Raw genomic sequence first — 25694 nt, 5'->3', positions numbered from 1 at the left:
TCAATTAGGTTACCAAAAAAAAAAAGGGGGGGGGGGAGACTTGCTTCATAAAAGTCTTGAGGAACAAGCTACACTCCCACCAGCTATCTGCATTTGGTGAAACCCTGCCCTGTCTGACGGCACAGGGATGCCTGAGATCACTCCCAGAAGGCCTTGCCTGCACTGAGATGTTTCAGACACAGCATGCGATCTAACGAGGACTGTGCATCAAGTGAGAATTTCAGCTCACGCTCAAGTTCTCCAAGCAGCAAAGATCCAGCCCCGGTCCTTCTTTTGCACGTGCCACGGAGCCCGGAGGGAGAGCCTGAGCTCCCGGCTGGCAGCCGTCCAGTATCACCTGACCAACTGGGAAATGTAGCCGAGAGTACACCTGCCCCCTCCCAGCCCAGGCTGGTATCAAAACCAACCAGCTTTGGGAGCCAAGACAACGGCCAAGCACGGGGTGGACCACCACAGCAGCCCACGGTGGGCACGCCTGCGGCTGGGGAGCAGGGGCAGTAGCCTTCCCCCAGCCTCCCCGTCCAGGTTCCAAGGCCCCATCCTCCACACCCAGTGCCCCTCTAACCAGGGCCGCAACCCCACATATGGGCTCTGCTGGACTCTTAGACCCATAGCCACTTGGAGCTTCTGAAGGGAGCCCACTGCTTCCAAACACCAGCCCATCCTTCATTGCACAGCGATCCCCAGTAGAACAGGGCCCCTCGGTGCGGGCTGCACACTGCGATCACTGGGGGAGCTGGAGAAACTACTGAAGCCTCATCCCAGCCCCAGAGATTTGGATGTATTAGTCCAGGGTGTGTCCAGGGCACTGGGCTTTTAACATTTTTCCAGATGGTTCTATCATGCAGCCCAAGGGGAGCCACGGCATCAGAATGAAGGGAGTTTCTCCAAAGCCAGAGAGAGCGCTCCTTGGAACCAAACTGCCCAGCATGTGAGGCCAAGTTAGCTCACTCTGCTAGACCATGGATGCTGAGCACAGTTGCCAACTTGAGGTTGATTCGAGCTGGGAAACCTTGTTTTAGCTCACAATCTCAAATTGCACGCTTTTGTCCTCGGCCATCTGTCTTGACACAGTGTGCCTTATGCGACAAGGAGATTAGAGCAAAATGGTGCACATAATTCCCCGTGCTTCCCTGCAAAGCCACCCCTGAAGATCCTTCAAAGGCCCACTCCAGCAAAGGCAGCAGTGGCATCGATTTCATGAGCCAAGGCCAGGCCCCCTTGGGGAGGACGCCCCCTGACCTACGAAACCCAGCTCCCCCAGGAAATCACCTGCTCAGAAACACCCGACATTCCAGGAACGTTCTGAGACTGCCAGCCCAGGCCCTGCACGGCACGGAGCTGTGGACAGCTGCTCGGGCTGTTGGCACCACAACCAGGCCTCAGAAACCCTACCATCAACACTAAACTGGGGGTCGGCAAACTTCTATAAAGGGCAGGAAAGTAAACACTTCAGGCTTTGCAGGCGATATAGCTCCATTGTGGTTCTGCACTCTGCCATTACAATGCACAAGCCACCACAGACAGTGTGAACAAACAAGCAGGTTGGGACTCCAGTAAATCCCTACCTACAAAAACAGGCAGTGTGCCCCCCTCTCTGCACTAGATCATAACTTCCTTAAAGACAGAGACCATCTCCTAGCACTTCCTCAAACGCTCAGCACTTGGCCAAGTGCCTGGAATACAACAGATCATCCTCTATCAATGCGGAAGAAAGGAAGGAAGGAAGGAAGGAAGGAAGGAAGGAAGGAAGGAAGGAAGGAAGGAAGGAAGGGAGGGAGGGAGGAAGGAAGGAAAAATGAGCCAATCATCTTAAAGGAATATCTATATACATTTACTGAGAGATGTATAAGAGTTATTGTGTTTGAAGAGCTCACGTCCGACTACCGAAACTAAATCTCAAAGCCCTTTTTAATCTGCTGGTCACTTACATACATTCTCGCCTTCCCCTTCATGGGAACAGGGAAGGGCGCCCCAAACAAAGAGGAACAGGTATTCCCCAAGGAAAATGCCTGGCCTGATGTGTAGGATAGGCCCAGGTCTGCAAGGAAGGGCGGAGGGAACAAGGCAGACGCAGGGGTTCCTGGGCCATGAGAGTGGAGCCTGAGGATGCCCGTGGGGAGGGCAGGGAGAGAGGTGGGAGAGGCAGGGAAGTGAGGCAACCATCCAGGGGCCTCTGGGCAGGCCTCGGGGCCCTACAGGCCAGCTGCTTGGCAGGGCGAGAGAACACACACGGGCTCCTCCACCCAGACAAACGCTGTTACCTTCCATCACCGTAGACAGAAGGTAATGTATATCATTGCCTCTCCCACACTGTTTATAATGACACTGGAAATCTGAAGCATGAAATTGAAAAGAAAAAGCACGATAATAATAACAGTGATGGTCTGTCTTCTTCCTGACAGACCTGCTTTTCTTCCCTTTCTCCTATCGTCCTCCCTCACCTGACCATCCCTCTCCCTGCAGCAAGTGGGAAGGAAGGCCCTCATCCTGCCGGCACATGCTGCACCAGAGGAGGGGAGGGCCTGGGGACAGAGCTGCCACCACATCGGCCTCATGCCCACAAGTACCACTGCTATTTGGGGTCCAGGAGCGCCAAGTCACAAGTCAGGCCTGTCCCCCATGGTGTATCCAGCGTCTGTGTCCTGCCCATGCATGGCAAGATTTAAAAACACTCGGTGGAGACACAGAAGTTTTACTATTGTAAACTGGCCACCTGAGTCCTTTAAAATTAGAATGCTTTGGGGCACCTGGTTGGGTGTCTGCCTTCGGCCCAAGTCCTGATCGAGCCCTGCGTCAGGCTCTCTGCTCAGCAGGGACCCTGCTTCTCCCTCTCCCTCTGCCGCTCTCACTGCTTGTGCTCGCTCTCTCTGTCAAATAAATAAATAAAATCTTAAAAAAAAAAAAAATAGGATGCTTCACAGGACACCTGGGCAGCTCATTCAGTTAAGCGTCTGACTCTTGATTTGGGCTCCAGTGACGATCTCAGGGTCGTGAGATCAAGCCCTGCTTCAGGCTCCATGCTGGGTGCAGAGCCTGCTTAAGATTCTCTCTCCCTCTCCCTCTTCTCCCACCTACCCCCTCCCTCTCTAAAAAAGTAATAATAATAAAAATAATAAAATCTTCATCATGCAAACCTTCAGGGCCCCAGCCCCTTGACTATGAGTTTGATCGCCACGTGTGGTGGCAGAAGTGGCAGGTGCCCCTTAGCAACAGTGCCGACAACCTGGAGGGAGGCTGGGAACAGTCCTGGTTAGAGAAGAGCCCTTCCCCATGTCTTCCCCACACACCACGCTACGTGTAGCTGGTCAAATGAGACCCCAGGGGCAGGTAGCCCCCACTCCTGTCAAGCCAACCTGGTATTCCTCCTCACTTCTTGGCTGAGGACCAACCTCAAGGGTGGTCTTCATCCTAAAACAGAAAAACATCACCTCCCTGGTCATTGCATCTCAGTGCAAAACAAGACAGCCTGCAGAGAACAGGATTTAGGAGGCCCTGGGGCTCCTCAGTTCCTCAAATCTTAAAAAAGCAACTTAAGAGAGGAGCTCTGCTTCGGACAACTGCCTTGATACTTCCCAGGTGGTCTGTCCAATCAAAGTGACGCTGGGACAGGGTCTGCTCTAGGTCCGAGCATGGTCAACATCCCCAGGGGGTCATCCTGGGGCCCTCCATTCCTCTCAGCCTCATAAAGAGGAAAATCATGGCTCAGAGAGCAACGATCCTGGCAGGAGCCCCATCGGAGCCTGTCCGCACGCTCCTCTCACACCGTCTCGTGTTACACCAGCTGTGGCCCAGCCCGTGTCAATGTTGTCCGGAAGACCTCACATGGAAAAATCTCCATTAGGACATATCAGGCCTCCCTACTCCTCAGGCAGGAGGATGGAGAAAAGGTATCAGCAATTACTACATCCAGTCCAGGTCTGTGGGGCCAGAAGCATGAAAGCGAGGATTTCCAAAGACCCCATTCGATGGCTGCTCCCCACACCCGGCTCTTTTCTTTCTACTATTTACTCTCCAATAAACCTTTCTAGTGGATCGACCTGAAATCTTCTCCCTGAGTCCCTCACGCTATAATCTGAGTCCATTCTGTGCATCCATTTCTCCATGGAAATGGAGAACAGCTGGTCACCCTGATCCCTCCAGACTCCAAGGCCATCACTGCAGAGTGTCATTAACTTCCAACAGGGAGCCAGTTATTTGGAGAAAATATCATTCACCATGTGCTGCACAAAAACAGACTCAGCCAAAATCTCCTTAAGAAAATCATGTCTTTCCTAAGAACGCGGCTCCCTATGGGATCAAATAACAGATACGAAGCTGCCTCTTTCGTGCCTACGAGTAAGCTTCTTGATTGGTAGGCTGTCTCGCTCTTCTGCCAGTTCCTGGCCCTGTTTATTCCACACAGTGCTTCTTCCTTGAGAGAGAATGTACATTGATGCAGCAATTGTCACCAAAAACAGACATCAGAACCAGAGCGAAGACAATTAAAATGGTGACCCTGGATGTTCTGGCCTCTTCAAATTCATCTAACGTTTCTCTTCCAGGACAATGACTTCTTTCTCACTCAGATAAACAGATATGCAATTGCATGTTTAAATTTGCCACTGAATAGGTGAGTAGGTGAACCAAAACCAACCACAATGCTTCACAAATGCCTTACAAGGAGAGGACAAATGCTAGCAAGTGCTGGAACCCACCCCTTTAACCACGCAGAACCAAGAAGCCCTAAGGAACCATCAAGCCGAATGTCAGCTCTCAGCCGTCAACGGAGGTCCAGGAAGACTAAGGCGTTTGTCCAAGGTCACACAGCTAAATACCAGCAGCCCCTGACTTCTCCTCTGAGTTCGGTCCTAGCTCTGCCCCTGTCTAGCAATTTTCGATTCTGGATAAGTCATTTACTCTCTCTGGATTTGTTTCCTGCCTGTAAATGGAGGCAACTGGACCAGACCTCAGCTGGGAGGCACTGTGGTTTAAGAGCAGAAACTCTAGAGTCAGACTGTGCGTTCACAGCCGGACTCTGCTCACCTTGGGACCCAGAAGGATTTACTTACAGTCACTATGCCTAATTCCTCCCCTGTAAAGTGGGGGTAAATAACACTACCTGCTACATACCTCGCAGAGCCGTTACAAAAATTCAATTAGATGGTCTACGCGAAGTGCTCAGCGGAGCACCTTGTAAAAAATAAAGGCACGATAAATATTAGCTATTATAACCGTCTAAAATGTTTTCCAGCTTTAATGTTGTAATACTCTAGGTTTCATTTGCTGCCTTTTTTTTTTTTAATGGTAACATTTCTCCCCATGAAGTTCACACCTCAGGCAAAAATCAACGGCAGACGTGGGTACTGAGAAGAACAAGACAATGATTATTAAAGACTTAAAGAGTGATTTAAGGAGTCAGGAGGAAAAGCAAAAAAGGCAAATGGATTCTAAGAGGAGTCATTTAAGAAGTGATTAATGCTTCCAAGGCCTTGCTAATGAGAAAAAAACCACCTGTGAAATATCCCGCTAAGCACATTTAAAATACCGTGTCCCTACCCTTAGGAAGCTCCTTTCTCCACGCACAATTATATATTGTAGAGACGCGCCAGGGCAGCGTGATAGCAGATACGTATTTCAGTGCACGCACAACACATACATAAATGTATACACAGCTGTCCATGAAAACATGTTACATCTGGGCCAGGCACAGTGGGACCCCAGGCAACCAGCTGATGGCTAGTTTTCCCTTTTTTTTTTTTTTTTTAAGATTTTAGGGGTGCTTGGGTGGCACAGTCATTAAGCATCTGCCTTTGGCTCAGGGCGTGATCCCAGCATTCTGGGATCGAGCCCCACATCAGGCTCTTCCGCTAAGAGCCTGCTTCTTCCTCTCCCACTCCCCCTGCTTGTGTTCCCTCTCTCGTTGGCTGTCTCTCTCTGTCAAATAAATAAATAAAATCTTTAAAAAAAAAAAAAAGATTTTATTTATTTATTTGAGAGAGAAAGAGAGATTGCACAAGTGGGGGGGGCAGAGGGAGAGGGAGAAGCAGACTCCCCGCTGAGCAGGGAGCCCAATGCAGGGCTCAATACCAGGACCCCGAGATCATGACGCCAGCTGAAGACAGATGCTTCACTGACTGAGCCATTCAGGTGCCCTGCTAGTTTTCCCTTTCCAAGATATTTATTCAAAGTGTCTCGTAGCTGTGTTGAAAATAAATACAAAAGCCATGTTGAAGGATACCAAGCACTACGGCATGTTTCTCTGGACACTCAGTATGTGCGTGATAAAAGTTCTCCAAGGATGTGCTCAGGCCTAGCAGTGGTGACCTCTGGGAAGCAAGGGGGAGAGGCAGGATGACCTCCTCCTTTTCCTTCTCTCCTTCTCCTTCTTCTCCTTCTTCTTCTAACTTTAAATACATCTGTATTTTTACATATCCACTCCATGACTAGAGAGGATACATCAAAATGCTCCAGACTGGGATTTCTTGGTGGGGCACAACTGACACTTTGGTCTGGAACATTCTTTGTGGTAGGGGCCATCCGGGGCACTGGAAGGTGTTTAGGTGTGCATCCCTGGCCTTTAGCCACTAGATATCAGTTTCAACAACCAAATCTGCCAAATGTCCCCTGGGAGGTAAAACCACCCCCCAGTTGAGCACTACTGTCCTAGCCCAAAGAATGGCTATATTCACTATAAATTATTCCATGATTACTATAAGCAGTTATTACAGCTCAGGCCCCCGGGGCTCTACTGCCTTTTCCCTAGTTTGGGGAAGCATTTATGAGAACCCACTACTAGTCACCAAGGCCACTGAAATTTCCTGTGTTTGAGCCTCAACTGTCTCCCACACCGTGCTTTCACTTTTCTCCCTGTATCTGCTGACCTTCCAGGAGTTCCTCTTATGGAAGTAGCTCAAGGTCAATTTCAGAAAAGTAAATGCTCTTTTCTGAAGAGGAAGAGGAAGAGGAAGAGGAAGAGGAAGAAGAAGAAAGAAGAAAGAAGGAGAAAGAAGAAGGAGAAAGAAGGAGGAGGAGAAGGAGAAGAAGGAGGAGGAGGAGAAGGAGAAGAAGGAGGAGGAGGAGAAGAAGGAGAAAAGGAAGAGTAAGAAGAGGAAGAAGGAGAAGGAGAAGGAGAAGAAGAAGAAGAAGAAGAAGAAGAAGAAGAAGAAGAAGAAGAAAGAAGGAGAAAGAAGGAGGAGGAGGAGGAGGAGGAGAAGGAGAAAAGGAAGAGTAAGAAGAGGAAGAAGGAGAAGAAGAAAGAGGAGGAGAAGAGGAAGGAGAGGGAGAAGGAAAAGAAAAGGAAGGAGAGGAAGGAGAGAAGGAGAGAAGGAAAGGCAGCAGCAGCGCACACACACAGATCATTTTTAGAATCTCTTTTTTTCTTTACTAACTACACTAAAAATCAGAAGTGAAATTATTTTGTTTTAGATCCTCATACTTAAATGATCACAATATATTGGCCTGATGATTTCATCTTAAATGTTCATGGTTCGTGCTCCGGAATTCATTCCGGCATGTCCTGAAGACTACAGTCCTCTGCTTTTGCTTGTTTCCTTTCTTGTTTCACTTCAGTTTTTGGTTTTTGCTATGCAAATCTTCCAGTGGATTTTACCCTAAAAGAACAAACTAGAGGGGCTCCTGGGTGGCTCAGCCGGTTGAGCATCTGCCTTCAGCTCAGGTCATGATCCCGGGGTCCTGGGATCGAGCCCCGCATCAGGGTCCCTGCTCAGTGGGGAGCCTGCTTCTCCCTCTGCCTGCCACTTCTCCTGCTTGTGCGCTCTCTCTCTCACTCTATCTCAAATAAATAAATAAAATCTTAAAAAAAAAAAAAGAACAAACTAGAACAGATGACACAAATGCCTAGTCAAAAGCAGAAAGATAGCACAGAACAGAGTTCTTCAAACTCTGCATCTATGTAACCTCTGTAAGAATTTTTAAAGACTAGGTACCCCCTCACTCCTTTGAAAATTGACACTTAAAATGTTTTCTTCTTGAGTTTAAAGAGCTGCAAAAGATGTAATTTCTGGCCTACAAATACGGATTTCTTTAAATAAAACTGTTAAATCGGTCAATTAAATGTATCCGCTGGGATCTAAATGGCAGAGGGATGCGAGTCCCCCCACATCCCCTGAAATATGCACATAAACTAAGTTGTAGGCTCATGTGTTACACACTCTTCTGCTCACAGGCTCTATTCTAAACACACAAAAATGCACAGGCAAGCCCTTCTTCAAAAGTCCAAAAACTCACATCATTCCTTTTTCTCCTGGACTTACGTTTCGATCCATTTCCCCACAGAATTTTCTCCTAAAGCAACTTATATTTTATGCTAGGAAGTCTATTATTGATTTCTTTATCCTACTTCTTTGCAATATAATTTAATTTTTAGGAAAATCCATGTGAGCCTAGGGCTCTAACTGCTTAAGTAATAATTTCCTGGACTGAGTTACCATTATGACTATAAGTGGGAGAGAACAGATTTCTAACCACAAAAATATAATATGCTGTTTCATAATTATTAAGCATTGAAAAGTAAAATATTCTTGGAAATGCATATTTTCATGGATGGGGCCCTTTCCTTGTTTTTTCAATTCATTCGTATATCCACGGGCAAATATGAAGTGGTCATTGCTAGAATCAGACAAAGCTCGGAATCAGCTTTATTTCTATTTTTCTTTTCTTCTTTTTCTTTTTTAAACGTAAGCAAAAAGAAAATGTGTTCGCGTAAAGAAGAGGATGGGAAAAAATACTTTGTTACAATACTGTCATTTTGTTCTCCGAATTTTATCCAAATTACAGGCCCCAAATCCCAGAGTGGTCCATCGTGGGAAACTACTTTTAAGGATCTCTCTGCTAATAATTGGAATAGGTCCACAGTCAAAGGGCCAGACAGTGTCTGAACCACCGGAGGATTTATGCCCAGTGGTCAGTGATGAGAGGCCTCCCTTTCTCCACACCAGCACCAACATCCCAACGGTCCCCCTTACACGTGGAGATTTTGCCACCCAGAGTCAAGGTAATGAGGGAAGACTGTGTCTTTCTTTTGTAAAGGGAGGGAGGACAAATGCGTAAGGGAATTCAGGAAAGGAGAACCGGCTACCATAGCATCCTCAGGCGGAGAGGTTCTAGGAAAGAGAGCCTGTGGATGCCGAGCACCTGGGAATGGATTTTATGAACACTATCCGTGCCCCTCTGCACCACCCGGAAGGCTCCGGAAGGTACACAGACCCCAGTCTGACGGCTGCTGACTTAGGTGACCTCTGGGAGACCCCAGATCATAGGACTATACAAACAGGACAAAGGAACCAAATCCTGATCAACCGAAAGAGAAAACCGCATATTACATGACTTCTGATGTGACGGACACACTCAGACCACGCGGCATCACCACGGCACATTCATGCCTGGAACACGGGCTCTGAAGTCACCAAACCCCAGGATCTAACGCCCAGCTCACAGGAGATCAGGCGGCTGGGGAACAAGGCAGACAGCCCCCGCTCCCCGCCACAAGAAAGCCATCAGCCAAATTCACAATGTGGACTACTCTACGGGTATAAATGACCCAGCTTCTCCAATAAATTGCTGGAGTGGAAAAAAAACAATGGGATCGTTCAAGAATAAAAGACACTGAAAAGATGTAACAAAAAATTCAATGTGAAAATCTTGTTTGGATGCCGATTCTAACAAAACAATTTTCGATGCCCCTTTGAAAAAAAAAATGGAGGAAATCTGAACGTTTACTGGGTGTTAGGTTACAATAAGGAAATGCTAATTTGGGCAAGTGTGATAAGACAGTTATGTTGTAAGAAAAAAAAAATTAAAGTCATTCAGTTAGAGATATGGATTGAACTTACAGGTGAAATTACATGATGTCTTGGATTTGCTTTTACAAAATATTCCAACCTCTCAAGAAGGTTGGGGGAAGTCAGAAGAAACGAGATTAGCAAATCAGTAATGCTTGAAGCTGAATGATGGCTACAGGGGAGTCTCTCCACTTTTTTTACATGTTTGGAGATGTCAGTAACAAAAGGGTTTTTCAAGAATATTGAATTAGCACCAAGGAGAACCTGAGTGAGGCCTTTCCTGAATACCCTCTTATTTCACAGGTCGTGAGACAACTGCCCAACAAGCAAGCCTCCCTGATGGTCTCAGAGGCGGGGGCATTCAATAAGTTGGTCAATACACAGCAGCAGACACAAGAAGGGGCCTGGAGACCACAGAGATGCATCCAGCTTGCCTGGGGAGAGCCTAGAAATACCCCCTTGGCAGAGAAATGTCAGAATAAACACAACTCTGTTTACATCGCTCCTACCACACATTACTTACCCCGGCAGCAAAGCCAAGACTTCCATCCAAGATCCGCCTCTGAAAATATAAACAAGATGTTTCAGATTCTAAGGGATGTTTCTGGGGATAAAAGGAAACCATAAGACCTCAGAGAGCTACATGAATAAAGACTGGCCCATGCCTGCGTTTGCCAACCGTCTGTAGGCCTGGATTGGAGCCTTTATAACATGGGCCAAGAACCAAGGGGAAAAAAAAATTGTTTGAACCTTCCATCCATCCCACAGCCCATTAGAGTGTTTTTTCAGGGACGCTTGGCTTCCACTGGCCCATGTGTTGCCTTTGACCTAGCTCTCCTATGAATTATAACTATAAACCTTTAGTATGTAGCTGGACTAAAAGATGGACATTGACAAGTGTTCATGGGGACCACGGGGACCAACCGAAACTCTCCCACGCTGCAGTTGGGGGTACAAAATGGCACGGCCACGTTGGAAAACGAACTGGCAGCATCCATTAGCAGTGAACATATGCGTACCCTATGACCCAGCAGTACCACTCCTGAGCACCCAAATCATCACCTGACAGCAGTGCATACTTGGGTACAGCAAACACATGCACAAAAAAGCTCTCAGCAGCAGTACTTGGGAGAGCCAAGAAACTACCCAAATGCCCACCAACAGTAGAATGATACATCAATTAGGAGGTATTCATACAACAGAATGCCACATGGCAATGAGAGTACACACGATATATATCAGAATGAAGCCCATAATCAGGCGGGGGCAAGGGTAAACTGGAAAATAAACAGAGTGGAATCGGCCAGACACAGACGAGCACATACTATATGATTACTCCATTTATATAATGCAGAAACACACAGAAAACTAATCTCTGCTGTCAGAGACCGGGAGAGGGACTGTCCTTGCAGTGGAGGGTAGAGCTGGGGGGTAGGGACTGGAAAGGAGCCTGAAAGGCTGCTGGGGGGTTGGTACGGTTCTAGTTATTGAGCTGAGTACTAGTTTCATAGGAAGCCATGAAAAATCATCAAACTGTAAAATATGCACTTTTCTATATGCATTTTATATTTCAATTTAAAAACATTTGTTTAACTTCATAGTCTAAGTTAGGGGTATCATCTATAGCCACGTGGTTGATGGCCCCAATCCTTGAGACTCCTGAGGAAGCTGGGTAGCTAGGATCACTGGCTCAGCCCTCTCCCACCTCTGAGGGGCTGCGGGGTGGATGAAAGGGTTTGATGCCAGGCAGCCGTACAAACGACATTCTTCTCGAGGCACGCCATGACAGAAGCAAAGTTGGCCTAACCAAATAATTTAATCAAACCAGACAGATCTAATAAAGAAGTCAGGTAACATTATTCTACCAGCATTCATCTGGATCCCGAAAGGAGAAAAATTATACTTTTTTAAATGTCACTAAGGCCTTTATTCCACTTTTAGACATATATTTCAAGGAACTAATCAGATATGTGCTCAAAGGTTTATGTTCATCATAAAGGTATTTCTAAAAAGAATCAAGAAAAAAGGACGTAACCTAATTGTCCAACAGTTGAGGAACGGCTAAACTACGGTGCATCCTTGTGACAAACAGGACACAGCCAGTTAAGGAAACCAAGTGACTGAAATAATCAAAGTCATCAAAAAACCATTTAGGGATGTAAGAGGAATGCTTATGATATCAAGGAGGAAAACGGGTTGTAAAACATTACACGCAATCTGATCCCTATCATGGAAAGAAACAGATCGGCATAAATTTGTGTATACTCAAATATAACTGAACAAATCTGACCAAATAGGTTCAGGGGTTTTTTCTGAGAAGTGGGATCGGAAACTTTTTTTATCGTTTATTGTTTACAGCAGCCATGTCCACAATAGCCAAATTATGGGAAGAGCCCAGATGTCCATTGACAGATGAATGGATAAAGGAGATGTGGGGTGTGTGTGTGTGTGGCGTGTGTGTGTGGGGGTGTGTGGGGTGTGTGTGTGGGGTGTGTGTGTGTGTGTACAGAGTTTTATAGTTATACAGTTATATACACTATAGACTATTACTCAGCCATCAAAAAGAACGAAATCTTGTCATTTGCAACAACGTGGATGGAACTAGAGGGTATTACGCTAAGCAAAATAAGTCAGGCAGAGAAAGACAAATACTATATGATTTCATGCATATGTGGAGTTTAAGAAACAAAGCATGAACATAGGGGAAGGGACAGGGGAAGGGACGGAAAAATAAAATAAGATGAAAACTGAGAGGGAGGCAAACCCGAGAGACTCTTAACTCTAGGGAACAAACTGAGGGTTGCTGGAGGGGAGAGGGTGGGGGGATGGGGTAAGTGGGTGATGGGCATTAAGGAGGGCACGTGACGTAATGAGCGCTGGCTATTCTATGCAACTCAGGAACACTACACTCTACCTCAGAAATGAATAAAAAATAAATAAAAATAAATTAAAAAGAAACTTTTTTTATTATTTCTTTAAGCTTTTCCATTCTTTACAAGCTTCCTACAATTAAAATATATTTTAAAGCAAGAAAGGAAATTTTGAGTGAAGCTACTTTCGGGAGCAGCAGTGGAGGTTGGAGTCCGTGTGTCTACTACCCCAAGTGACCTCACTGCAGCCCCCCTTGGCCGAATGAAAAGGGAGGTCTGCTCAGGGCACCAGAGCACATCTCTGTGGGCTCCTGTCTTGGGCCACAAGCCTCTTCCCGCTCCTCACGCCCACTTCCTGTGCAGAAAGGATTAACGTAGCCCGCCCCAGCCTGCTAGCTTTGCAAGGTCCTGCTTGCAAAGCCGGTCTTTGCTTGGCTCCTGGGGACTTGGTACTTGAACCGCTCCCTCCACTCCTGGGTAAGGGTGGGTTAGTGTGCCCGAACCGGTTTCCAAACAAGGTGATGGGGACGGGACACCTGCTTTCCCCCCCTCAAGTTTCGAATTTCAGCAGCCTACAGCGCCTTCGGGACCAGCCCCAGGTAGAATCCTTGGAGGCTGAGGCTCGCAAGATGCCCTGGGTGGACACATCACTCATGTGCTACTGCACTTCGGTTGCTGAGAGAAGGAGAACTCTCAGGGTGCCCCTCTCAGGAGGAGGGGGGAGCAGAAGCCCGTGCACAGATCTCCCCGGACTCCACCTGTCTCTTCCTCCGGCTGATCCTTCCAGTGTTAAACTTTAGCATTGAGTACGACTATAAGCTGAGTGGCATGGATCCTTCTAGTGAATCATCAAACGTGATGGTGGTCTGGGGGAATATGCCTCCACGCAGAAATTTTCAGCAATTTCTCCTACGGATCTCAGTGGTTACACTAACACAAGACAAATGAGGGGCTCGAGGCTCCAAAGGGGATAAGGGCACCTGTGCGAAGAAGGGAAGGCACCTCTCCCCTCCCGAAGAGCCCCCACAGCATTGGCCAAGGCCACACAGGGCTCTGGGGCCCCTCCCACCACAGGGCTGCCTCTCCCTCAGGCCTCCGCAGGGCAGCCCAGCCCAGCCCAGCCCAGTGCGGCTTAGGCCTCGCCTCAGTGCAACATAACTGGGGAAGATAAAAACATGGGCCACTCCGCCCCAGAGGGGCACAAAGATGTGGTGAAGGAAGACGGTTAGGTGACCCGGTGCCCTCCTCTCTGCCTCCTGGGTGCTTCTCATTCAGGGACTAGCTCTCGAAGGGTTTCACTACCTGTCAACAGCAAGCAGGATCCAGGCTGTGTGTCTTGAGTTCTGTGTTTCTGATAGGCTCCCAACCTCCCACTGAGGAGAGGAGTGGGGCGGGGGGGAGGCTGGATCTTATGTGACATCAAACACCTGTCTTACTGGTCTTAACACAAGAGCGTCTGGCGCGCCAACTTCCTAGACAGTGTTTTCGTTTGCAGATCCGGCTCACAGCATGTTTAAATGGATCCTAAATCCCTTACTGGCTTACCACTCCTGCAATTTCTAAGGCTACCTGTTGCACCTGCAGGGCCTTCGAGTTCCTCAAGACACAGATGGATGGGAGCTCTAGGCCTATGGCCTGAGGGCGTCAAGGGGCAGAAAGGAAAGGAATCTTGAGCAGGTGAGGGTAGGGCTTGTGAAGGAGTGGGGCGGGGTACGCGGCCTGTATTGTGGGGGATGCGTGGGGAGTGCGGAGGCTTGAGATATGTGTGTGGGGTACATGAGGGTATATGGGATGTATGGGGTGGGGACATATGGAGGGTTGGGGTGTGCATGTGGAGGGATGGGGGGAGCGGAGTACGTGTGGGGTATGTAGGCAAGTGTAGGGTATGGGGGAGGGAGAATGTGGGGGGATAGGATACAGGGGCACATGGGGTATGTGGGGCTGGGGCATCCAGGTACAGGGGTGAGTGAGGGTGCTAGGGGGATGGGAAGAAGTTGTGCAGGGGTAGGGGATGGGAAGGGAGTCTGTAGGGGTATGGGGAGATGAGTCTGTGTGTATTCATCCCAAAGGGGTTGGGGAAGGAAGGAAAAGATGGGATACATGAGAACGGGAAGAGATAACCTTCCTTCCCGCAAGGGTCTGCCATCCCCCAGCCAGGCCAGTTAAACAACCAAACCGAACACCTGCACCAGGCCTAAAGGAGACTAGCCAGAAGCTAGAAACCACACAGGGGCTAGACCAGGCCTAATAACTTCATAACCCTTCCTACTCCCTTCACACCAGGAGCAGAGCAGCTGTAGACACCTTCTCTCCTGGCCTGGCAGGGAGAGGAGCAGAAAAAAAACAGGACAGAGAACAAACATTGCCTACATCCTGGAGGTGTGGCCAGTGGCCTGAAAGAGTCTGCAACCTTGCCAAGGCTGTGGTTTCCCAGCTTGCTCAAAGTCCCCCCCGGACCTCAGAACCAAAGCAAGGCAACTTACCTGTCCACTAGAGAATACGAACACGAGAGCTGCCCCGGCTGCCGTCAGCCCCCAGGTGAAGAAGGTCCCCAGCAACGCCTGGAGCACTGAGCTGTGGCCTTGGAGCATGCTGGATACAGCTGTGTGCGGAGGAGGGGGAGAGGGTCAGCCACCCGCAGTCTCTTTCAGGGACACCCCCATGCGCTAAAGGTGTCCCAATACCCTCCACCCGGGCCTGGCCTGTAATCTGGGTTCTGCCACGCCATCCCTCAACTGCGTCAATGGCCTCGGGCCGAGCCTCCTCATCCAGGCCCACCACGTGTCAGAAATCAACCAACCCTGAAAGGACAGACCTGGGGATACCTAGGGAGATGCCAGGGGAGCCCATGGAAGAGGTTAGGACACTGGGACAGAGTTCCAAAGAGAAGACGCTCACAGAATGTGGCTTATTTAGCCAAGAGGAAGAGAGCACAGGAGGGTGTGATTACAGCCTTCCAGCACATTCTGCCTACTCTATCTGCACTTGTCCAGCACTGGTGCTCTCTCCTCCAAAGACAGGTGACTAACTCAGATTCTCTCCTGAAGCTCTCCCTCCTAAGTCCTGACCAAACCTTCAGTGGAGGCCCCTGTGGCAACCCCCCCATGACTTGCCAAGGGCACATGCCACCAACTGCCGTTCACCTAGCCCACCGACTCTTCCACCACCGCCCATACTGGGCACCATACTCCCCCTCAGCTGAGTCATTTACGGCACCTTCAACGAGTCCCAAATGGTCCCGGCTCCAAGTCACTCTTCACCTGGTCCCCTCCCAGAATGCCTCCCTCCATCCTTCTCTGCCGCCGGCCAATCCAGAGCCCATTCTGCTGCCCACCTGATGCCAACTTGGACTCCATGTTTCCAGACCCCCCTCCACTCCCATCCCAGTGCACATCTGTGGGGCCTTCTTTGTGCGGGCTTGCCTCCTTCATCTTTCATATCATTAGTTGAAGAACAGGGATGATGCCTTTTCACACTTGGCACCCCTATAAAATCGGGCTTCCTGGCATCTAAAAAAATACTGGTTGTACTGAAAAGGGCCAGCTTACCTTAACAGGGCGCTCAGCAAGGACAAGGAGACAGAGCCGTAAGTGGCATTTCCCCGTCACCCGAGCACACCGCTGCCGAAATGGAGCTTACACCACTACCCACCGAGGAAAGGAAGGGAAGTACCATTTCCTCTTGGTTTTGCTCAGAGAACCTCCTCTAGACTCCAGCACAGTTTACATTCTAGCTCTGAAATGATAGGGAATCAGACTCTTGCTGTGGAAAGTTACAGGGCAGAGAAACCCATTTGTTGAAAAGCCCTGTGTTCCGGTACACAAACACCAGTGCTCAGAGCCTCATCTCAAAGGGCTCATTCAGCTGCCCACTGGTCTTCCAGCACCCACAGAGCTGGACACGACCCCAGGGGGCTCCCGCCCGCCAGGTCCCAGCGCTCTGGGAGCAGCCAGCCACCCTGGGCTTGCAGCTCGAAAACTGAAGACGCTGACTCTGTTGACCCTGTAAGGAAACGGTGGCAGAGGGTATGCCAAGGGGCTCGGCAGCACAGCTAGGATGCCAACCGGGTAAGGCTGTGAGTCTCGGCAAACCCAGAGGAGCCCAGAGGAGCCCAGGCTCAGCTCCGAAGCCAGGACGCCTTGAAGAGAAACAGCATCTATGGATTCGGACAGTGTCTAAATAAAACTCAGGACACTGACTGCACCAAATAAAGAAAAAATACTCTACTTTTTAAAAACCCGCCCATCTACATACTTCATCTTGCTAAATGTCACCCTAAAATGAGTGGTTCGTGTCTGTTTGCAAACCAAGACATCTGGATCATGACACCAACCTTCTATTTCTAGCCGCTTGTGGATAAAATCTGAAACAGCATCTACAAAGAAAGGCCTATAGCTATCATCCTCTTAGTACTTATCATCCAAGACAGGTCATCACAGAAAAACAACTTTTTTTTCCAGTATTGAATGTGCCTTTTAACAGCTAAGAAAACAGAAAAGAGGAAGCCATTTACATGTGCCAACGGGCCAAAGTCAACGCGGCGTTTTGGGGCCAGCCAACAAGAGAGCGTGGGGTGTTCCTGGGGGCTAGTGAGAGGGAAAGCACTGTCCTAGCCTGTCTCCGTTTACCTGAGCACCAGAGGCATGCGGACAAGGGACAGCAAGGCCATGCACACCCTTTCCATCCCAACAATCACACTGTTTATCAATGATAATGCCAGCCCAGTGCCCCCGGGGAGAAGTTTCTTCCATTTGCTATTTTAAATCCTCACTACTGGAAGGGTGGTCTGAGCTGGCCCCACTTTGGGAAATGCAGGATCTCAGGGTTGCTGAATCAGAATGTGCATTTTTTTCAAGTTCCATGAGGGGTTCTCGCACGCATTACAGTGGAAAGCACCGGCCTACCAGAGACCCAGAGCTTTGAAAGTGAGTTCTCCTCCCCTACGAGGGAGGGACTGGGAAAGCTGACGCAGAGTCCCAAGAGAAGGAAAAGTTTGCTCCAATAGGTAGACCAGTAGCATCTTGAGAACAGGAGTGCCAGTCACAGCCCCTCAAATCAGCTTCCACGATGGGGCTCAGACTTCCTTGTGAGCCGGATGTTAGCACATGAACCTTGATTAACTTGCAAGAGGGAGGATTATTCCCTGCCCTCCCCAACTTTAAAGATGCCAACACCACCCCGCGTGCGTCCACGTTCTGCGAGGGCAGCACAGGAGGGGCCCCTGGCTGGTACAGAATTTCTTGCTTTTCCCTCCCTCGCAAACCTGTTGCCCTGCTTCCAAGAGCCTCAAGATGTTGGTGATGTTAGAGGAGGAACTGGCACCTAATGAAACTGCACACATATACACCCTGACTCCAAGAGGAGAATCCAGCAGCGGGACTCAGCCTGGGGCCGATGGGACTGTAGAAAGTTCTCTAATACCTCGCTGCTCCAAGTGTGGTCCGCAGACCACTGACCCGGGGAGGGGTTAGCAAAGCACAAAGCTCAGGCCTGCTGCACAGTCACCAGATTCCCAGTCAAGTTCGAGAGGCCGTGCAGACCCCCGGAAGGAGAACTGCAGGGACCTCTGCTCCCGGGGCTCCAGGGAGGGGCGGGCCCCACATGCCCACCGGGAAGCACTGAACAAAGAGTCTTTGGTGAGCCACTGTCTAAGGAAGGCTGGTCAACACCCTCCAGCTGACCCTGGCCAGGGACAGAGGGGGCTTCAGGCAGCCTGCCCCTCCCCTGCCACCTGCCACCTGCCACAGCGTCCCTGCTTCTCCTCCCACCCCCTCCTCTACCCCAGGGGCGCCCCCTTCCAAACTCCATTTTGCCCTTCCAAGTCCCACGCTCTCCTGCTGGCCCCAGACCCCGGGCCTCCAGCCCAACCAAGGCGCTGAAGGGAGAAAAAGCTGACTCACTACGGTGCCCTCTCAAGCCCCCACTCCACTTCCATCAGCCCCGCTGCCGCTGGCTCGGCCGGCTCCACTCCCGAAGTCACTTCCTGCTTCCCTCCCGGCACACGTGTCCCTCCAGCCATCAGGCCCCTCCCCGCCCGCTGCGACTGGCTGATCCCGCCTGAAGAATAAATTCTCTGGTTCACAGCCCTCGGCAGGCTCGGGAACTGATGGGGCGGCTAGAACCGAGCCCCGAGGCCAAGCGGAGAACATTTCGCATACATAAGACTCCACAGCCTCCCGTGAAGCCACAGAAACCCCGGAAAGAGCGCCTTGTAAGGTCCCTGACATCGTTTATGTCACCACACTTAGCAGCTGAGTCCGAGGCCCTGAGTGAGCAGCACAGCAGGATGTGTTGGGGAGAGGGAGGGGAAGTTGGCAAGGAGGGGAGGGCAGGGGGGAGGTGGGCTGGAACCTCCTACCCTTAGCATCCTTCTCCGGGTCAATGGCCCTCAAACTATAGCTCCCGTCAGAACCCCCAGGAGCAATGTCAAAATGCAGAATGCAGGCACCCGCCGAGGTTCTGGCTCTGGAAGTCTGGGTGGAGACCGAGATTTTCTGTTCTGCACCAGGATTTGCTGATGCTCTGGTCCTGGGACCCCTCTCTGAGAACCACTGCAGCAGGTCAAGGGCTTTGCTCTCCAGGCCTTCTATAAATAGACCAGAGGGTGGAACGTCTAGATTTAGCCAAAAATGAGAACAAGATGCCCTGTTAAATTTGAATTTCAGATAAACGACAAAGAGTGTTTTTGTGTCAGGGTGTCCTGGGCAGTATTTGGGACACACTTAGGCTAAACACAAATTTCATACTTGTTTACCAGAAATCCTAATTTAACCTATTTTATCTCATGAACCTACCAGAGGGTAACTTGGTCAGAAAAACTGTCATCACAGTGGCCACGGAGCAGGGGATCCAACAGGAGCTGGCTTCTGTCCAGGAAAAGGCGGCCATCCGTGCCGATGACGACCCCGCCTGAGTGCAGTGTCATGAAGGAAGATGGCATGGTGACTGCAGGGTGCTCTCTGCCCTCAGGAGATTCTCAGACCACGAAGAGAGCCAGACTCAGCTGTCTGACCACAGACCAAGGGGGCTTGCACAGCAGAGATGTATGTTCTCACGTTCTGGAAGCAGTAAGTCCAGGGTCGGTCCAAGATCAAGGTGCAGATTTGGTCCTTGGTAAGAGCTGGTCTTCCTGGCTTGCAGACAGCTGCCTTCTCACCGTCCTCATGTGGAGAAAGAGAGACCTCTCTCCCCTCCTCATCTTTCTTATAAGGCCACCAATTCTATTGCATGAGGACCCCCACCCTTATGGCTTCATTTAAGCTTAATTACCTCCGAAAAGCTCTATTTCCAAATGCGGTCATCTTGGGGGGTCAGGGCTGCAATACCTGAATGTCATGGGTGGAGCCCCCCTGCGTGGGACTGGTGTCCTTACAAAGGAGACTGAGGCTCAGGAAAGCTCCCTCACCCCTTCCTCCGTGTGAGGACACGTGAGAAGTCTGTGACGCAGAAGAGGCCCCTGAGCCCATGCTGACACCCTGATCTGGGACTTCCAGCTTCCAGAACTGTGACGGATAAATCTCTGTCATGTATGAGCCACCCATGAGTCTGTGGATTTTGTGACAGTGCCCTGAATGGGCTGAGACATTCCATTTTACAGATAGGTAGACTGAGGCTCAGGAAAGCTCTGTAGTGAGCCTGGGTTGACAGGGTAGTGTGGGAATCCGAGCCCAGCTGACTCCAGAGACAGTGCTCTTCCTGCATGGGACATACAGGGTTCACAGACTGAACAGCCTGGGCAGCAGAACCCTGGGTGGGCCTCGGGCTGGGGGGCCAACCCCCAAGGGACAAATCCCACCATTTCCCTCCTTTCCCTCAGTCAACCCTGCATACACACACACACACACTGCACACACTACTGACCCAAACATACAAACCACCTGTCCTTCTCACACATCCCCATTGTAAGAAGTGCTCACAGGGGGGACAGAAGAGAATGTTATTTCCTTAAAGCTCAGTACACTGGCCTTTACCTCCCACCACCCCCGCCCTTCCCTAGTCTCTCCCCAAAGAGCAAAGGTGCCCTGCAGCCTCCATAAATGGGGCAGGGGAGGAGGGATGGGGTGTGCATGAATAGGCCAGAGCAGACACTAATGAAAGGGGGGCAGAGCACTAGGCAGGCAGGGAGGGCTGCTTCCCAAGTGTCAAGAGGCCATAAAACTAACTGATCTTGACAGTCAGCAAAGGAACCCCAGGGCAGTGGAATGGTGGCCCTTTCCAGAGGAATCGTTGTGGTTTGATCTGGGTAAGCAAGCTGGCAGCACCTCCCCCTTGGAGTATGGGGGTGGGGTGGAGCTGGGGGTGGGGGGGTCCTGGGTCTTTCTTTCTCTCCCTCTCTCTCTCCCCCCCCTGCCTCCCCTCCAGCTCCTCCCTCCCTCCCTTGACTGAGTTCTTGGTATCTCTTATGAGGTCCTACAGCTGCTAAGGACAGGCTTTGGAACCTGACAGTCTAGGAGGAATCCCAGCTTGGCACATGAGTGTCCTTGGACAAACATCCCAACGGCTCCCAGCCTCGGCCTCCCCATCCTGAGACAGTGACTGGAGCGAACCCCCCAACGCCCAGCGCAGCACGCATCATGGCAGCCTGAATGATTATCCCTTGGCCCTCTCTCCTTCCTTCCTTCCTTCCTGCCTGCCTTTACAAGATGGCTATTTCACAAGCCTCTGTGCCAGGCACGCTGTGCGACCCTGGTACTCCAAGGTCAACTGAGCACCTAGGTTGCTGGGAGTGGCGAGTGTTCTAGGCAGAGAGGAGACCAGCGCACATGTCATTGCTGGTAACTGCCCAGAAGCCTCAGAAGAAAAGGACCTCAAGCTAAGATCTTGTGATTTCTTCCTCATACTAAAGTAATATTCATTTTGATACCAACATTTCTATTTTTTTTCCCTAAAGAGGACCCTTAAAATCGCATACACTTCAGAACCCACAAACCTGATGTGCCCTGGGTGCATATTTAGAGATTTCAGCTGGAAAGCAAAGAGCTGCCTCTGGTAGGCAGAACAGTGGGCCCCCAGAAGACGTCCACGCCCTCATCCCTGAAACCTGTGAATAGAGACCTCCCACGGAGAAAGGGTCTTTGCAGCTGTGATTGAGTGAAGGCTCTTGAGGTGGGGAGATCATCCTAGGTCATCTGGGTGGGCCCAGTGTCATCACAGGGGTCCGCATCAGGGAAAAGAGGAAGGAGGCATGAGGACGTGAGCAGAGGTCGGAGCAAGGGATGCCAGCAGCATCTAGAAGCCTGAAAGGCAAGGAAATGGGTTCTCCCTCTAGAGCCTCCAGAAGGAGCACAGCCCCACCAACACCTTGATTTTAGTGCTTCTGACATCTGGAATTGTAAGGTGTTATATTTGTGGTGTTTTAAGCAATTAGGTTTACAGTACTTTAAGTTTCAGCAGCCCAGGGAAACTAACACACTCCCTTCTGCCTGGAAGCATCTAGTTTCACTGGTACCTTTCTCTAGTGGCACCAGGAACCACCAGGACCGACACTGGGTCCCTGCCCACTGTCATGACTAGGCAGGACAGACTGTGAGACCTGGCACAAAATGACAACGGAGGCCTCTTATTCAAAAGGCAGGAAAAAAAAAAGCCCTCAGAAATACTAACTGGGGCACCCGGGTGGCTCAGTCGGTTGAGCGTCTGACTCTTGATTTCAGCTCAGGTCATGATCTTGGGGTCATGAGATCAAGCCCCACACCAGGCTCCGCACTCAGCATGGAGTCTGCTTGCGATTCTCTCTCTCTCCCTCTGCCCCTCCCCACCATGTTCTCTCTCCCTCTCTCTAAAATAAGTTAAAAAATCTTTTTTTCAAAAGTGCTAATTAATAAAGCCCTTCTTTTCTTCTGCATCTCTCCTCCACTCACTGAGGACTCCAGTGCCCCACCAGACTTTGCTTACAAAACCCAAGTTCAGAGATAAAATTATTAGGAAATCTCACGGTGGTGACAGCAGGGCAGTAAACCAAGGACAGAGCCTTTCTGAGTGAGGAAGCACTCACACCTGTGTAGGTCTCACGCCGTGAAGCTGGCCCTATCACAGGTGCTGGGGTGGCAGGGCCAGACTGAGGAAGGCCACTATGTCAAAACTAGGAAATCGGGCCAGGGTTGGTGATTCAACAAAAACAAAAAGTCCACAGAGAGATTCAGAAGCAGGATGTTCGGGATGGAAGGAAAGCAGTGGTGTAAGCCAGCCTGGGGAGGGGACAGAGGCAGTCCCAGGAGACTGGCAAGAGGGGCTGGACACCTGCTGGGGTTTGGGAGGGAGAAATTCCATTCTTGTGGGAAGGAAGGACAAGGCAAGGGGAAAAGCAGACCTGTCTCAGCAATCAGAAACTAGGGGACCAGTATCTGGGGTCCCCAACTTTTCTAGGGGCCTATGACATGGTTAAGAATTGAAAAAGTCCTGGGGCGCCTGGGTGGCACAGCAGTTAAGCGTCTGCCTTCGGCTCAGGGCGTGATCCCAGCGTTCTGGGATCGAGCCCCGCATCAGGCTCCTCTGCTGGGAGCCTGCTTCTTCCTCTCCCACTCCCCCTGCTTGTGTTCCCTCTCTCGCTGGCTGTCTCTATCTCTGTCAAATAAATAAATAAAATCTTTAAAAAAAAAAAAAAGAATTGAAAAAGTCCTGGATTTTTTGGCTCAGTAAGAAAAAAAAAACCTGGAAATTTAAATTAGTACGTGTTTAACTAAATGTCTATAAAACCTTGTTAATTGTTGACTTTGGTGTTCATAAAAATTTAATTACATTCAAAAAACAATCTCAGGCTTAGCTTTTCTCACTTCAGGAGAATTCCTAAGTATGCACAATAATGGCCAAGAAACCACAGCCAATCGTAAATTAAATAAGCTTGGAGCCAAATGATTTCAAAAGCAAAATTATAAAAATCTTCCTGATCCTTTTAGGGGGAAAGAACATACTTAATATGGAATGTGGGAACATTTTAATATGCTTGGTGCAATATGGGGTGAGATCTCGAAATGCAGGAGTTCTTGGGGCACCTGGGTGGTGCAGCTGGTTAAGCCCACGACTCTTGGTTTTGGTCCAGGTCGTGATCTCAGGGTGGTGAGATCAAGCCCCACGTCAGGCTCTGCACGCAGCAGGGAGTCTGCTTGAGATTCTCTTTCTCTCTCCCTCTGCCCCTCCCACTCATGCTCTCTCTCTCTCTCTCTCTAATACAGAAATAAACCTTTAAAAAGAAATGCAGCTCTTTAGGGGCCTGCAAAGATCTTAAGAGGCCCCAGGGAATGGGTGGGGAAGGAGGCAGAATTGTAGGGAACTTTATTCCTCTCTCCAAGTGGGAGCAGAAACAAAAGTCATCTCACCAGCTGAGGCTCATGGGGGGCTGATGAAAGGGGTGGATGAACCTTTCCAGAGGGGACGGTGGTCTCCCACTGTCAAACACCCCAGGAAATGGCACCAGCAAAGCAGGAACCACAGAAGATGGACTGGTGGGGAGGGAGCCCGCCTCATGTGCAGAAGGGAAGAAGGCGAGGAGGGGACCCCTCAGCCATCCACAGTCAAAGAGAGGAGAAGACCCCCAAGTCTCTCCAGGTCCCATCGGACTGGGTTGGGTGGGAACAAGGCCAGGACTGGAGATGTGTGGGTGTGGCGTGGTGTCACCCAAGAAGCCCCATGTAGTGCCCTGAATGGTCACCCCCAAAAAGATATGTTCAGATCCTAACCCTGGTGCCTGTGCATGGGACGTTATTTGGGAACAGGGTCTTTGCCGATGTAAAGATCTGGAGGGGCTGTCATCCTGGATTAAACAGGTGGTGCTAAATCCAGGGACAAGAGTACTTACAAGAGACAGAGGGGAGAGGACCACGACACAGGGACAAGAAAGCCATATGGAGACAGAGGCAGAGACCGGAGTAATAGGGCCACAGCCAAGGAGGGCCGGGAGGCACAACCAGCAGGATGGGGCAAGGGAGGATTCCCCCAGAGCCTTCAGAGAGCACGGCCCTGCCTGCATCTCACTTTCCAATTTTTTGGCCTCCAGAACCGTGAGGGAATCAATTTGCATTGTTTCAGGCCCCCAGTCTATCGTATTCTGTTATTGCCGGCAGGAGAACAAGGCACCCTGACTCCAGTCATTTCTACCACAAGCCAGTGGGGAAGCCCCAGGCCCCAGGAATTGCCCTGAGCAAAATGCACAACGACCCCATCCTCCCCATCCCTCTGCCACCATCAGAGGGCTGCACAGGCAGACTGTGCCCCAGACGTCTGACTGGGCTCTCCATTTTCCCCAATGATCCAGCCCTAAATGAACCCATGTCCTATTTTCTTGACAGCCTTTCTGCCAGCTGGGCCAAGATTCCTGTCTCTTCCTTGCCCACACCTCCCCCTCCCAGCCCCGCACCCCACTCCCCATGACAAATCACTGTAGGGAAACCTAATTCATCTTTAAACACATCCCTTCAAATTTTTCCCAAAAAAAGTCTGTGGCAGGTGAATAAAAACAGTAAAATACCTCCTAGCTGGAGAGTTTCCTCAGACACCTGAGCTCTTGTTCAGAAAAGCCCTCCTTTGGGTCTGCGGGCTTGTGCGTGACAACCCAGGTGAGCACGAACGGAGGCATTTGTCACTTAAGCCAGGTGTGCCCTTGGCCTCGAGGACCTGCCAAGGGCCACAGCAGTGACAGAAGCAATCAAGGAGGAAGCATGTAGGCTCCTTCCAAGGAGTTGGGGCACTGCTGTTTGAGCTCCACATCTATTTTTATTTTTATTTTTGCCAATAACTCAGTGGGCAATCTTGGGCCAGTTTCTCTCCCTCTCTGAAACTGCAAAATGTAAGGGCTGGACCAGGAGACCTCTGAGGCCCCTCCTATGTTGAGTGTGGATTCTCTGATTGAATCACCAAAGCAGAACAGTGCTGGACCACAGACTGGGACCAAGGCTTTACCCAAGTGTACCTGTGGAGTTCTTTTGTGTCCTGATTTAAGAAAGAAAAGAAAGAAAGAAAGGAAGGGAGGGAGGGAGGGAGGGGGGGAGGGAGGGAAAGAGGAAGGAAGGAAGGAAGGAAGGAAGGAAGGAAGGAAGGAAGGAAGGAA

The 25694-nt window shown here is 50.1% G+C and overlaps 1 protein-coding gene across 8 annotated transcripts in view; it reads right to left on the bottom strand.

Annotated features, from left to right (window-relative positions):
- The window catches only part of SLC39A11 (solute carrier family 39 member 11), a 582750-nt gene that overhangs the window by 490424 nt on the left and 66632 nt on the right, over positions 1–25694 (bottom strand). For 2 of the 8 annotated variants that reach the window (XR_005837336.1, XM_040640317.1), the window contains exons 1-4: positions 18553–18626; positions 16201–16387; positions 15136–15254; positions 10306–10344 (exon numbers count right to left, since the gene is read on the bottom strand). Coding sequence is in view for 7 of the 8 variants with exons in the window: in XM_040640317.1 (XP_040496251.1) it covers positions 10306–10344; positions 15136–15243 (147 nt within the window). In the remaining variant the exon portion in view is untranslated. Of the gene's footprint in view, positions 1–10305; positions 10345–15135; positions 15255–16200; positions 16388–16985; positions 17002–18552; positions 18663–25694 lie in introns of those variants that run through there. The other 6 variants (XM_040640316.1, XM_040640315.1, XM_008693697.2 and 3 more) reach the window with 6 other exon arrangements.

This window comes from Ursus maritimus, unplaced genomic scaffold, assembly GCF_017311325.1.
Source record: "Ursus maritimus isolate PB19 unplaced genomic scaffold, ASM1731132v1 scaffold_24, whole genome shotgun sequence".
NCBI lineage: Eukaryota > Metazoa > Chordata > Mammalia > Carnivora > Ursidae > Ursus > Ursus maritimus.
Note: the sequence above shows the minus strand (reverse complement) of the source record. Positions and strands in the feature narration are given on the sequence as shown.